The 13,660-nt window shown below is 44.1% G+C and overlaps 1 protein-coding gene and 1 long non-coding RNA gene across 13 annotated transcripts in view; one reads left to right on the top strand and one right to left on the bottom strand.

The window, feature by feature from the left end:
- LOC128322259 (uncharacterized) overlaps positions 1–487 on the top strand; it is a 37,138-nt gene extending 36,651 nt beyond the window's left edge. The window contains exon 3 of the long non-coding RNA XR_008305633.1: positions 436–487. This is a non-coding gene — a long non-coding RNA (uncharacterized LOC128322259). The remainder of the gene's footprint in view (positions 1–435) is intronic.
- Positions 1–13,660, bottom strand: part of PPFIA4 (PTPRF interacting protein alpha 4) — a 211,518-nt gene that overhangs the window by 45,460 nt on the left and 152,398 nt on the right. For all 12 annotated transcript variants that reach the window (XR_008305632.1, XM_053243184.1, XM_053243185.1 and 9 more), the window contains 5 exons: positions 11,861–12,002; positions 8,759–8,964; positions 7,095–7,335; positions 6,499–6,534; positions 2,238–2,371 (listed from right to left, as the gene is read on the bottom strand). Coding sequence is in view for 11 of the 12 variants with exons in the window: in XM_053243184.1 (XP_053099159.1) it covers positions 2,238–2,371; positions 6,499–6,534; positions 7,095–7,335; positions 8,759–8,964; positions 11,861–12,002 (759 nt within the window). In the remaining variant the exon portion in view is untranslated. The remainder of the gene's footprint in view (positions 1–2,237; positions 2,372–6,498; positions 6,535–7,094; positions 7,336–8,758; positions 8,965–11,860; positions 12,003–13,660) is intronic.

Here is a 13,660-nt window from a genome sequence, read left to right as displayed (position 1 = left end):
TCATATCGTCCGCCAGGACATTCTCCATCCCCTTTACATGAATGTCCATAGGGGGTGATGCTGTTTCTGGTGCACCAGTGCCATATTTGTATGCTCAGCATGCACAGAGACCTGAACACCGTCCCCCCTTGTCTGTTTAGGTAGGCGATTGCTGTTGTGTTGTCCAATGGTAACTGCATAGTTCTCCCTCTGAGAATTGATAGAAAGGCCTTCATGGTCTGAAATACTGCCAAGAGTTCCAGGAAATTTATGTGGAAATGTCTTTGTTGGTGACTCTACTGTCCCTGGGCCACACTGCCATTGCAATGACACACACCCCGAGCCCATCAGTGAGGCATCCGTCGTCACCCATACTGAAGGAGACTGCAGTTGAAACGGGACTCCCGTCTACATTCAGATGGATATGAACCATAACTGCAATTTTCTCATTTTCAGGTGCGTATGCTGAACCATCGTCCTCCAGGAGGCCATAAGTCCTAGGAGGCGTTGAATCTGTTTTGCACGCTGCACTGGACTGGACTGGACTTGATGCACAAGATTCACTATGACCTGGAATCCTTCTTGTGGTAAGTAGCTCTTCCCGTCTGGGTATCAACGTCACGGGGTTTAGATAAGATTTCTTCCAGTTGACCTCTATCCCGAGGTCCTGGAGAAGGTGCAATAAGTACCGTATCTGAGACAGTAACCCTTCCCTGTCTTTTGATGCTAGGAGCCAGTCTAGGTATGGGTACATTGCTAGCCCCTTGGTCCAGAGGTGCACCATGCACTTTGTGAAAACACAAGGGGCAGTGCAGAGGCCAAACGGCAGTACCTGATATTGGTAAATTGGAGGTCCCCGCTGGTATGAAGGCCTGATTCCTATGTGAAAATAAGCATCCTGCAGGTCTAACATTGCAAGCTACCGCTTGCAATGTAGAAGTGGCACGATGCCTTGCAACATCATCATCTGATACTTCTTCACACAGACAAACTTGTTCAGATGTCTCAGGTCCATTATTGGCTGAATTCCACTATCCCTTTTGGGGATTTGAAAGTAGTGGGAGTAGAACCCTTCTCGCTTCTGCACCCACCGTACTGGGACAATTACTTTCTTGCCCAACAGCTCCTGCATGGTCATCCATTGTCATTGTCCGCATTCAGTTGTTCAAAATAAAAATATCAGTCCAATCTTTCAACTCATTTAGTCTGCAAGTACACCCAAAACATAGTTTTAAACAGTCCAAAGATCAAAGTAGCCAATAAATCAATCCCTTTCTTTTCTTTTTTCTTTTTGGAGGAACTACTCAGAAAAAGGAACCAAAATGAGGAGCTGTAGTGACCGAGGAACTGATCACTATGGCAGTCACAAAGGAACTGAAGTGCTGGTGCTTCCTCTCACCTTAAATAGCCACGTGGTTACTTGGGGCGGGGCGCAAGCACCAGGAGGAGCTGTGGTTCTCTACACCAACAGAATTCAGCACAGGCGCAGAACCCATTCTAATGGATTCAACGGATCATGCCCCAGATCCGACAGTATCGAGGGAATCTGCAGTCTTTCACCTGAAAGAGAGTCCGAAATGCCCCTTCCCTGCATAGGTAACGTCACTGCTTTAGTAAGCCCCACTGTTTTTGCAAGTTCTTTCAGCAATCCCCACTTCCTCTCAGATCCATTTCCATTACAGGGCAACACTGCCATAATAAGCAGGCCAGGAAGCAAAGGGCCAAACACAAGTGTGGGCATTCAGAAATCAGCAGCAACCAACAGCCAACCACCATTCAGATACTTAAAACAAAACAAAACAAAAAAACCATTGGTGAGCATTTCACTGGCTAGATCTAATGTTCCAAGAATGTATTGTCATTCACTTACTAAAAGCTTTCTCTACAAAAACTTAGGAAAACCTAAATCCTCTTGAAGGGCATTCTGACAAGCTATTGCCAACTACCATACAGCCTATGGAACTAACATGAAATGTGCTTGGGTTTCTCGCAGATAGTTGCAGTTCACATTTAGTTCTAGTTTCTTTCTCAGCCCACGAAGGAAGCAGCAAAATCAGCATTAGACAATTCTCAAGGAAGCCTTTTTTTGATGTTACACACTTGGTTCTAACTTTCAGCACTCCCCATGTGCTGGTCACACAAATGGACTGGGAGCACTTTTCTGTGTGGATCCACCTGTTCAACTAGTGTAAGTTAAGCACATATGTCCACCTAGAGTAGCAGAACCCCTCCTCTCTTCCCTTGCCAGCTCTCTATACCTCTTGCCTTCCTCCTGACTTAGAGCAGGATGTCCAAACTTCTCCAGCCGCAGGGTCCTGGGTGAGGAAGGAGGAGAAGTCTCACATTTTATGGTGGTTTTATCTTCTCGACTCTCATCTCGACCAGCTGGTGACTAAACAAATAAAGTGAGGTCAGAGCACAGATTCCTGTCCCAAGGCCTCCCTCCCATCTCTAACACACTCACCATAGGCATAGCTCACCTGCCAGTTCAATTAAAGGAGAAGGTGGAACAGGGTCACATGCATTCAGTGTGTCACGGGGACTGCTGCTCACTGCATGCCCTAATCCAAAGGCCTGGTTGACTGAGTGATAATTATCAGTGTCATTTGGAGTGATGTAGCCCTAATGGAGGCAATGGAGCCCAATAACAGCAGGAAGGAGGAAACAGTTGTGACCCATTTGCAACATGTAGCAATGAGGAGAGCAGCCTCCCTCTTCCCAAGGTCCATGCTCTGGCTTGAACTCAACACATATCCAGAGTCACCTTTGAGTCTGACTATTCAAAGAGCACTGATCTCTGAAGACAGGTATGTGCTGACATCATTTAGATAGCATGTGACATTTTTTGTATGCTACTATGGGGTCCAAAGTAGCTTCCCACTGTTATAAGGGCCATCCTTGAGTGCCCATCCATAAGAAGGGCCTCCACTCTCCCGACTGGGGGCAGGTAATCTGCCTGAGTCAAGGAACTAGGATCCAATCAGTGCAATCCAAGCATTGACAAAATGCTGACCATGTACCCTGGCTCAAGCATTCCTTGCAACAGCAATTGAAGGGGCAGGCTTGAACACCACCGCATGCAAAAAATCAGGGTAGGAGAAAAGTGGCAAATGGAAGATGAGCACGTGCTGAAATAATGCACTATTCTCCCAGAATCAGGCCTGGCGCAGAACAATATATGTTGCTGTCTCTTAGAAATATGTTATGATTCTCAATACTAGTAATTACTCTAGATTTCCACTCCAGTTGTGCTAAACTATCATTGGCCATCAATAAAAAACTATCTTGGCTGTACCTTCTCTACATAACAGTGCACAAAGCATCCCCCCTAAAGTAACAGAATCTGACACCGCCAAATAAAACAGAACAGAACAAAACAAAACAAAAAACAAGATTACCCAAAGCACTCAAGCAGAAGGTGCATACATGCTTCTATGGTACCCTAAGATATGGCCACTTGAGAGACTACTGTTTAAACTGGAATTGTACCTAAGCTCATATACACAGAGAAATCATAGACAGGCATCGAGGTAGAATGCACAGGCAGATAAAACAAGAAGCAGATGTGGCATGCAAGGAATAGCAGAGGTATGGTGCACACTACCTTAGCCAGCCAGGTTGCAACTATGCTATGGAGAATGGATTCTGAATGTAAAATCAGTAGTTTCATCCATGTCCTAAGGCTGTGTATAGACAATAATTTTGCAGGTAGCATTGCCTTCCCTTAAGGGCAAACAGAGGTTATGCCCCAATAATGGGATGATTAAACAAAACAGAGGAGATGGGAGCCTCAGGTGGGGAAAAGCCATCTTGCTATTTCTTCAAAAATTGAAAAGCAATAGATGTGTGAAAAGTTGCACATCCTATAAAGAAATTAGGCAGTGTTGGTTTTTTAACATAATGAAGAGTTACAACGGGAGAAAAAGGGAGCCTTTCTTGGTTCCTCATTTTTAAAGGGCTACATGAACACAAACACTGGAGTGAGAGGAGTGCTTGTTGTGGGAAGATGTTGTTGACATTAACAGCTTCCCTTGAAAATGGGTGGAAGAATGAGAATGCGGACCTTGACTTCAGCAATGTCATAGCAATTGTCAGGGATTCCAAAGCTTGAACTGGGAACTTCAGGGTCTGAGGCAAAGGGATAAGGGAGTGAAACCTGGCTCCTAATGTTGGCAAGCTGAATGAAACCTCTGGTCTGGCCAGACATTATAACAATACTAAGAGCCTGGCTTTTTGCCTTTGCCTGATCAATAGAGCAGTATTTTAGGAACATAGGAAGCTGCCATATACCGAGTCAGACCCTTGGTCTATGTAGCTCAGTACTGTCTACACAGACTGGCAGCAGCTTCTTGAAGGTTGCAAGCAGGAATCTCTCTCAGCCCTATCTTGGAAATGCCAGGGGGGAACTAGGAACCTAGATGCTCTTCCCATTGGGGTTCCATCCCCTAAGGGGAAAATCTTACAGTGCTCATATGTAGTATCCTATTCAAATGCAACCAGGGCAGACCTTGCTTAGCTAAGGGGGCAAGTCATGCTTGCTACCACAAGACCAGCTCTGTTCTCCAGCAAATCTTATATTTGCTGCACTTGAAAATCCAAACTTCCCCACTTCTAGCTCAAGCCTCTGATACTGGGGTCCCAAGATGGTGAACACATCTTACAGATTCAGATTTGGGTATAGCTGCATTTTGACCCAGCTTAGTCCTTATATTATTCAATCAATTGCCCATGCAAGTTACACAACCACAGCAGAGCGATGGCCATTAGGCCATGGCTGACAGAGAACTGAAATTAAGCATAAATCGCTAAATCCTGGTTTAAGCATTGGGAAAACAGCAATGGAAGCTGACCTGAAGGAGAGATGTCTGTGTCCACTCTCACAAAATGTATTGTCTACACACATCTCAAGGTTCTCAAAATTCTTTGGACTACTGCCAGTTGACCACTCTATATTTGTGTTTAGCAGTCAAAGTGTGGGATTTCTGTATTCTCCATTTCCCCACTGCCTACATGTTTATTGTCCTCCAGCACTATATGTGCCACAACTCTTTTTTCACCTCCAGAGTTTTGACTTTTGAAAAAAATCTTCATATTTTAAATTTTCAGTACACATATTGTATAAATTAAAAATACTGATGCATTTAAAAAAAAATTCCTGTCACAAAAATTAAGGCTTCTGATTTCAGAGTTTGCCTTTTAGTGCCAATTCAACATCTCTAGGCTTTACTAGATCCTTGCATGCAGGCAGTGTCAGAGCAGATGTAGTCCACAAATACTGAAGCAGAACAGGATTGAGAGAAGTGTGAGGTTAACTTGTTGTACAATGATACAGCCGACTAACTGTCCATCATAGATTCAGATCCTCTTTATCTTTGTTTTTTTAAAATACATTTTAAAAAACTTCACAAACTTGTATGGGCACGGTGTTTCTCATCAGTGATGACATGGGCCTTAGCCACCAGGTGCCTGCACTACTTGTGCAACCATATTTCACACAGCACTCCAAACTGCAAGAGAAGCGCTAAGGGAGGACCACATTCTCTCAGCAACAAAATACCTTGGGTTTGAATTCAGGTTCTTGGTTTGAGCTCACATGATATCCTTGCAACAAACTGCTACTTTGGAGAAAGACATCTGGATCCTTGCAACAACTGAGTAACAGCTGTGCATTTACTGCAGAATAAAACAATTGTCTAGAAAAGCCCTTTGGATGTACTAGATGCATTTACATAGCAGACAAAACAGTACACTGTGACTAGAGCTCTAAGGGAAACTTCTGTTTACTTTATCTGAATCTAAGCATGGTCAACCTAGGGCCATCAGTCAGACCAAGCAATCTGACTATCCTGCATAGAGCCTCTTGTTTAAAGTACTTTCAGCTTAGCTGTCTTTTACAGAAGAGCTGGGTTGCCAAATCATAGCCTAGAGAACCCAACTTTACCTTTGCCATTAATGAGTAAAACTGCACTTGCCCAACACCCTTACTTGCATCGGAAAACAGACTAATCCAGTGGTTCCCAAACTGGGAGCCTCCAGAGGTTGCTGAACTACAACACCCATCAGCCCCAGCTACAATTTATTGTGGCTGGGGATGATGGAAGCTGTAGTTCAGCAACATCTGGATAGCAAAAGTAGGGAGGTAAGGCAGCTGTACCAGCTCCTGTGCATTATTAACATGAAAGATGGTTCGATTATCTGGGTTGTGAGCTGGCAACCCTACAGAAAAGGTTTGGTCAATTCTTCCTTTTTGGTGCGTGTAAATTTTTGTGGAAGCAAGTTAGGAGAATGCAAGTGGGGTGAATTGTTTCCTTACTTAAAATGGTTCAAAGGTTTGCAGTCTCTACACTAATGTTCTTCTGAGAATACTGACGCTTTCCAAAATATGGCCAGCTCCACAATGCTGACTGCTCAACACTGTTATGACAGGGTTCACAAAGGGAGAAAAGGAGTCACTGGGTTATGGAAGAGGAACAAGAGCACACATCAAAAAGGGGTAGGGGAAGAAACTGACAGACTTACAAGCAGCTTTCTTCGATGTTTTCTCAAGTCACTGGGCTGTCAAAAGACATGACACAAAAAGCATAGAGGTTAGCTCAAAATGACAGCAGAAACAGAAGGCAAAGGCCAGGGCTGTAAAAGGCTTGCTACTCTGGGACTGAACAGAACAAAAAGACATTGTGGGCACCAACCGTGGTGGGACAAAACCTTCTGTGAGGGTGGGGAAGCATGCAGTTGTGCCATTAAATTAAATGCTCTCTCATAATAAATAGCGCCAAAGTAGAAAAACTAACCAGGGCCTGAGTTTCTGGGCTGTGCAGATGGACCACGTGACATGACTGCAGTCTGCATAGGTCAGTCAGAAGGCATGAGCATAAGCATGCCACCAAATACCTCACTTGGCTTCCTGGTCAAATGCGTCCCTCTTAGGAACCAAGTCAGACTGGTCCATGTAGCTCAGTATCGTCTACCCAGACTGGCAGCGGCTTCTCAAAGATTACAGGCAGGAGTCTCTCTTTCTTTTAACCCCATCTGGAGATGCCAGGGAGGGAACTTGGAACCTTCTGCATGCAAGCATGCAGGTGCTCTCTTCCCAGCTTCTTCTCCTCCCCACTTACCAAGGTCATGCTGCATATTCGATCAAGGTCCTGAGCCGTACTTCGAGAAGTGAGCTTGGGTGTGGAACGCCCACTGACTGGTGGGGAGGAGCTGGCCAAAGACAAGGCAGTCAGGGAGGTGGGGATGGATGCTCTCTTGCGGAGCTGTGTTAGATTCAGGGCCTCCATGCTACCACTAGTGACGCGGCTCTCCAGCTGCTCAGCACGCAGCTCTGTGGATTCTTTCTCCTCCTGGATCATTCTAAAGGAGAATAAGCATTTCAGCTCAACAGGCATTGCTTCTTCTTAACTATACCTTCTCTATAGGCACCAGGTGGAATTTTTCTTAAAACATTATGCAGGAATAAGTAAAGGCATTTAAAGGTTCTGGGCACAATGTGACTCCAACCACAGACCCAAGTCAGAATCCTATGCCTATGTCCTTCCCCACATCACCAAAAATAGCAATTTCCCCTACTTTATGTTTCCCCCCCAGAGGGCCCCCCAACTTCAGTGCAACTGCATCTACCTGACTGAGCAGGCTGGTCCCTGTTCAAGCATGGAAATACACAAGTGAAGCTAGAACATCACCCTTCAATTAGATGCCAGAAGCTACTTCCCAAGAGCTATTGTGTCTGGCTCTCGGGCACACAATCCTGCATCCATTACACATGACTCACATTTTTGAGAATTTCAAACCCTGAAAGGCTAGAAAACCAATATTTGTACTTCAAGTTGAGATCCTGATATGATCAAATGTTTCAAGGAGTGAGGCTTTATAATGCTTTAATCCATCATCATCGTCAGTATATTTCTTGCCAAACTAAAAAAGCAAGGCAACTTTCAATAGAAAATGAAAGCAAGAACCAGAAGCCGCCTGGTTCCTTTTCTGCACCACACTGCAGACCCAAGGTAAAGTTTTCTTTGCTTCAGATTTCTCATTGGTAAAAAGCTCACAGTTTCATTTGTGAGACAGGAGGAGGATTCCCCCCCCCACCCCGCCCCCAGTTTATAAAGTACTAACATCCTCTCTGAGGGCATGTGCGTAATGTAAACAGATATGCTTCGGTTTGTTACAGTGCTGGTTCACTGCATATAGTTCAGTGCTGAGGCAACATTAACAACTTGCCCCTTAGGAACAAAGTGACATTCTGTGTCCCTACATGGCTGGGTTACTTTGAGGCAACTGGATTTCATTTCCAATCTCCATCAACTCTGAGGTTCTGCCCCCTCTCCCCTTTGTTTTTTAAGATCTCCAGAGAAAGTGCTACAATTGTGCATTTCTTTATCCTTTGTTTTACAGAGACTATTATATTTTGTCTACACGGTGCTTTGAGAATTTTGGAAGGATGAGACAAGAGATGAATGAAGGATTTGTACTGTTTTCTGGGCGGCAGTCCAAATGAAATTGCTGAGATAATTTCTTTCTTTCTCAGAATTACTCACTATTACAGCCCAGAGGTCCAAGACACTGATGGAATCTTTTGGCAATCTGTTCCTGAGTTTTCAGCCAGTCTGAACTCTGTCTAAGACTTATCTTGCTCTGTCCTTGGTGACCAATGATATGGCTTTCCTATTTTTTCCCCCACCCATTCCTACTAGAGATAAAGCATAGAGCCTTTTGCTCTCTACATACACATGGCCTGAAGTCCATACACCATGAACTGAACTGGTAAATTCCATACCTGATCTCCTCATTGATGGCATCCAGCTGTTCCTGCAGCATCATGGCAAGGGTCTGGGCATCAGAATGACCACTGGGAGACAGCATGTCCATAGAGCTAAAGACTGTCTCCTGGTCATCCTCATCAACATCGGAGATCTCTGGGTCACTGTCAAAGGTGTGAGCTGTGGCGGTCAGAACCCCACCTGGCTGTGCAAGCTCCCAATCCTAAAGACATCAAACCCACAATATAACTGATGCAAGGCAGTACTTCCCCATAATCTATCGGGGTCAATAGTGAGGGGTAGAAGAGAAGAATACCATTTCCCAAAATTTCCGGGGCGTATGAGCTTTCAAAGACACCATAGTTAAGGGCATTCAGCCTAGACTATCCATGTTTTTCCCTAATGATAGGGCTATGCTGGGATTGTACTTACCTCAACGGAATGGCTCACTAAGAATGTCCTACACTTGAAAAAAATGCATGGCAAACAGTGCAGGCTTTTACATTGGTTCTATCCACAAGCAAGATTTTATGATCACTCTCCCCATCTCTCTCATGTACGTGTGTGCACACACATACGCCATTCATGGCTGCATCTTTGCTCTCTTCCCCCAACATTTTTTGGTATCAAAGCCTGGCTCTCTGCAACAGCAGACAGAGATAGCAATAAAGCAAGAGAAGAAAAAACCTGACTGGTTCTTCCTTGCCTCAGATGTTTGGGGCAGGCTGGAAAGTGACATAATGGTTGCAAGGCATTTTATCCAAAGGTAAAGAAAGATATCCCATGCACTTTGGGACTGGGGGGTGGGATGGATTTCAGGGACTTCATAATGCCTGAAAACTACACTGGTATTGTTACAGATATGTAAAAGGAACAATAAAAAACCCGGGTTCTCTGGTTAAGAGAGATTGCTGGTTTCTTATATTTAGTACACTCTGGAAAGTACTTGCTAGAGAGCTAGAGTTGCCAGAATTAATATGGAGCAACACCTTGTGCTTTTCATAATTACATAGAAGAGAGAATTTTAGCATGTGCTCCATTGACCTTCATATCATCTTTAAATAAGTTAAGTAGTATATTTCTTTGTCTAAACTATAGATTGTAATAAAAACAAAGCATGAATACAGTCACAGAACCAAATAATAAAATATCCAGATGTCACTATTATATTCTGCCACAAATCATGCAAAATCTCATTTTAAGCACCAACCGTACACTAAAGAATGCTTTAATGTCTTTGTAACAGTCTAGTATTCGTTTTTCAAAATAAATCTTGTGCATCTCCACGGTCACGAAGGCATTAGAAACTATCTTTCCTGTAATGGCCATGTCTCTATTAGCAAGCAAGTGCTTGATTTTCTGCGATTGCCCTGATAGTCTCACACTGCAAAAAGCAAGTCCAGATACTTACATAAGGTAGGGGAAAGCAGCATCAAAGTTCTACCCTCCACTCTACTATTACTACTTGAACAAATATTTACATATCACGTTTCAACAAAGGTCATAGGTGCCCTATGTTATAATGGATTTGTAAGACTTTATAAAAATGCCAGCTCTTGAAACACTAGAGCTTAACAATGTTCCTTGCGCTTCACACTGCACCTAATCAACCCTCTTATATGTCTCCAACCCTTGAAGCAAGTAGCTTAGAATCACAGAATTTTAGGGTTGGAAGGAAGCTTGACAATCTTCTAGTCTAGCCCCTATTCTGTGCAGGAAGCTTCTCCAAGGCATTTGCCAACTGCAAGTACTTTTTGACTTTGTGTTAGCATCTTGAGTAGACAAGATTGCGGACTGATTTAAGTACACCAACATAAAACTTAGTGAATTAAAGTTGCATTTAAGTTTGAATGTTTGAATGCTCTTAAGGGGACATAGGAAGATAGGAAGCTGCTTTATACCAAGTCAGACCATTGATCCATCCAGCTCAGTGTTGTCTATACTGATTGTTACAGGCAGGAGTCTCTCCCAGCCTTACCTGGAGATCCCAAGAAATAAATGTGGGACCTTCTGCATTGTAAGAGCAAGCAGATGATCTTCCACTGAGCTATGGCCCCATCCCCTGGGGGGAATATAATACACTACTCATATGCAGTCCCCTGTCCAAATGCAGGAGAGCTGGTCTTGTGGTAGCAAGCATGACTTGTCCCTATAGCTAAGCAGGGTCTGCCCTGGTTGCATCTGAATGGGAGACTTGATGTGTGAGCAAGATACTCCCCTCAGGGGATGAAGCCGCTCTGGGAAGAGCAGAAGGTTTCAAATTCCCTCCCTGGCATATCCAAGATAGGGCTGAGAGAGATTCCTGCCTGCAACCTTGGAGAAGCCACTGCCAGTCTGTGAAGACAATACTGAGCTAGATAGACCAATGGTCTGACTCAGTATATGGCAGTTTCCTATGTTCCTAAACTGAAGCAGACCCTGCTTAGCAAAAGGAACAGTTAATGCTTACTATCACAGGACCAGCTCTCTTCCCTACCACATCCAACTAATTATTGTCACCAACAAGTCTTCTCAAGGGTAGCCATATCTATCACAGGACCAGCTCTCTTCCCTACCACATCCAACTAATTATTGTCACCAGCAAGTCTTCTCAAGGGTAGCCATATCTATAGGAGCCAGGCAATTCTTCTCTTGGGCAGCTTACTGATGCCTAAACATCATTGATTTAAAATGTTTATATGCTGCCTTTCCAAGAGTCAATGTTACTTATAACAATAATTAAAACTACCAAATTAGAATTAAAATAAATACCAACAACGCATGCAAATCAAACACTAAAACATGGGCTTCAGGAGGATTCTTCCTTGCCCAGATTTCACAGCATGGCAAAGATCCTTTGAAACTTCATCTCCCACTCTTTGCAAAAGCCCATCAAATAAGCACTGTCCTGGCCACCATCCAGTGGCCTTTCTGCACAACAGGGAGTCTCTTTCCTTCAGAAGGGGTTCAGTCTGCAGCTGTTACTGCCAAACGAAAGGCCAAAGCCCCTCATTTAAAAGGCCCAAGACAGCTGCTGCAGCTGTTGCCATCACAAATATTCTGTGATATGCTCCAAGGTGCGGGCGTAACTGGAGCTGCCTGCTAGATTAGATGAAGCAAGGCAAACATCAGGGGCTTACTTTGGAGGGTTCTTCCCGCAGAGCTGCAAATCGACTCTTTGGTGCCCGGTGAAGGCTAGAGGGTGTTCCAAAGGGCTCAGATGGTGCATGGACCATAGTACTCAGAGGATACCTGAGGTCTGGAGTGCTTCCAACAAGGGACCTATGGAAAAAATAAACAGCGATTGTACATGTTGCATCCTTCTGAGTATGGTAGACTGCCTTAAAGTAATCATTTAAATAGATGCCGTCTAAAATTTTAGAAGGAAGAAAATCCTAATTTAAACATTTTAATATGCTTTTCCTAAAAATAAATATGCAGTCCAAACTGGGTATGTCAGGTGGAACAATCCTGCTTACTACAGGTCCCTCCCGCGGTACATGCCAGCCCTCAAAGTTCATTCCAGTTCTCTCTCTCTTCCTCCCATAAAAAAGAAAGAAAGAAAGAACTTGCCTGTGAGATCAGGGAAGTGAACTACTCAGTAGCACTGTGACCCAACAACAAGAAATATGCATGGAAAAGGTTACCCAAATGTTTCTAGGACTGAAAAAAAAAGTCACCCAAGAGTTGAAGCTGAAATGCCACCAATCATCATTTGGAGAAGGGGTAGGAAGATGCTATTCCCCAAACAGATTACCAGTGGCATTCAAGACCCGGCTCCAGCATCATTTTTTGAGCCCTAGCCCATACCATTTCTGTGTTTCTTCCCATGTGAATGAGATCACTAAATAGACTGTTCAACTAAGACTGCAATATGCAACAACCCAAACATTGTCAAACCCGACCTTTAATATTTAAATCAGTGTTCTCCTGATTAGCAAATAATAAGCAGCCTCCATTTTGCCACTTAAAGTTTTACAATGGCCTGCCAAGGTCGAAAGAACCTGGGCAACCAATAATCAGGGGCCTGGAGCACCTTCCTTATGAGGCTAGGCTACAGCATCTGGGGCTCTTTACCTTGGAAAAGAGGCAACTAAGGGGAGACATGAGCGAAGTGTATAAAATTATGCATGGAGTGGAGAGGGTGGACAGAGAAACCTTTCTCCTCCTCTCACAACACTAGAACCAGGGGTCATCCCATGAAACTGAAGGTTGGGAAATTTAGAACTGACAAGAGGACCGTCAACAGCATCCTGTTTCACACAGCGCATAATTAATCTGTGGAATTCTTTGCCATTAGATGTGGTGGTGGCCACCAGCTTGGATGGCTTTAAAAGGGGCTTAGACAGATTCATGGTGGACAGGTCTGTCAATGGCTACTAGTCTGGTGGCTGTGGGACACCTCCAGCCTCAGAGGCACAATACCTCTCAATACCAATTGAAGGGGAACAACAGCAGGAGAGAGGGCATGCACTGTGGGCTCTTGCCTGTGGGCTCCCCAGAGGCATCTGGTGGGCCACTGTGTGAAACAGGATACTGGACTAGATGGGCCTTGTGCCTGATCCAGCAGAGCTGTTCTTACGTTAACTCTGTACTAGCTTTTAATTATTTAAAATGAATGAAGCAAGCTTAAAATTCCATGTCTCTTACATATGCATGTGTCAACATTCTTAATTCAAAACTTTTTCAAGTAATATTCTTAAAGCACTGATTTGCCCAGCTTGTCAAACACACACTAGGCTCACACACAGGCTACCAACCCATCTGTCAACACACTGGCTGAATCCCATTTCAGGCTGCAAAGAAGGCGATCCAAGGAAAAGAGTGACAGCTGAGATCCCCAGTGCGTGCAAGATTTTCCTGTCCTACCAACTGGCCTGTTAGGTGTTCAGAAGCAGGGGCCATTTAAAAAGTCATCATACTCTGGCTATGCCTGACAA

Source organism: Hemicordylus capensis, chromosome 4 (genome assembly GCF_027244095.1).
Source record: "Hemicordylus capensis ecotype Gifberg chromosome 4, rHemCap1.1.pri, whole genome shotgun sequence".
NCBI lineage: Eukaryota > Metazoa > Chordata > Lepidosauria > Squamata > Cordylidae > Hemicordylus > Hemicordylus capensis.
Note: the sequence above shows the minus strand (reverse complement) of the source record. Positions and strands in the feature narration are given on the sequence as shown.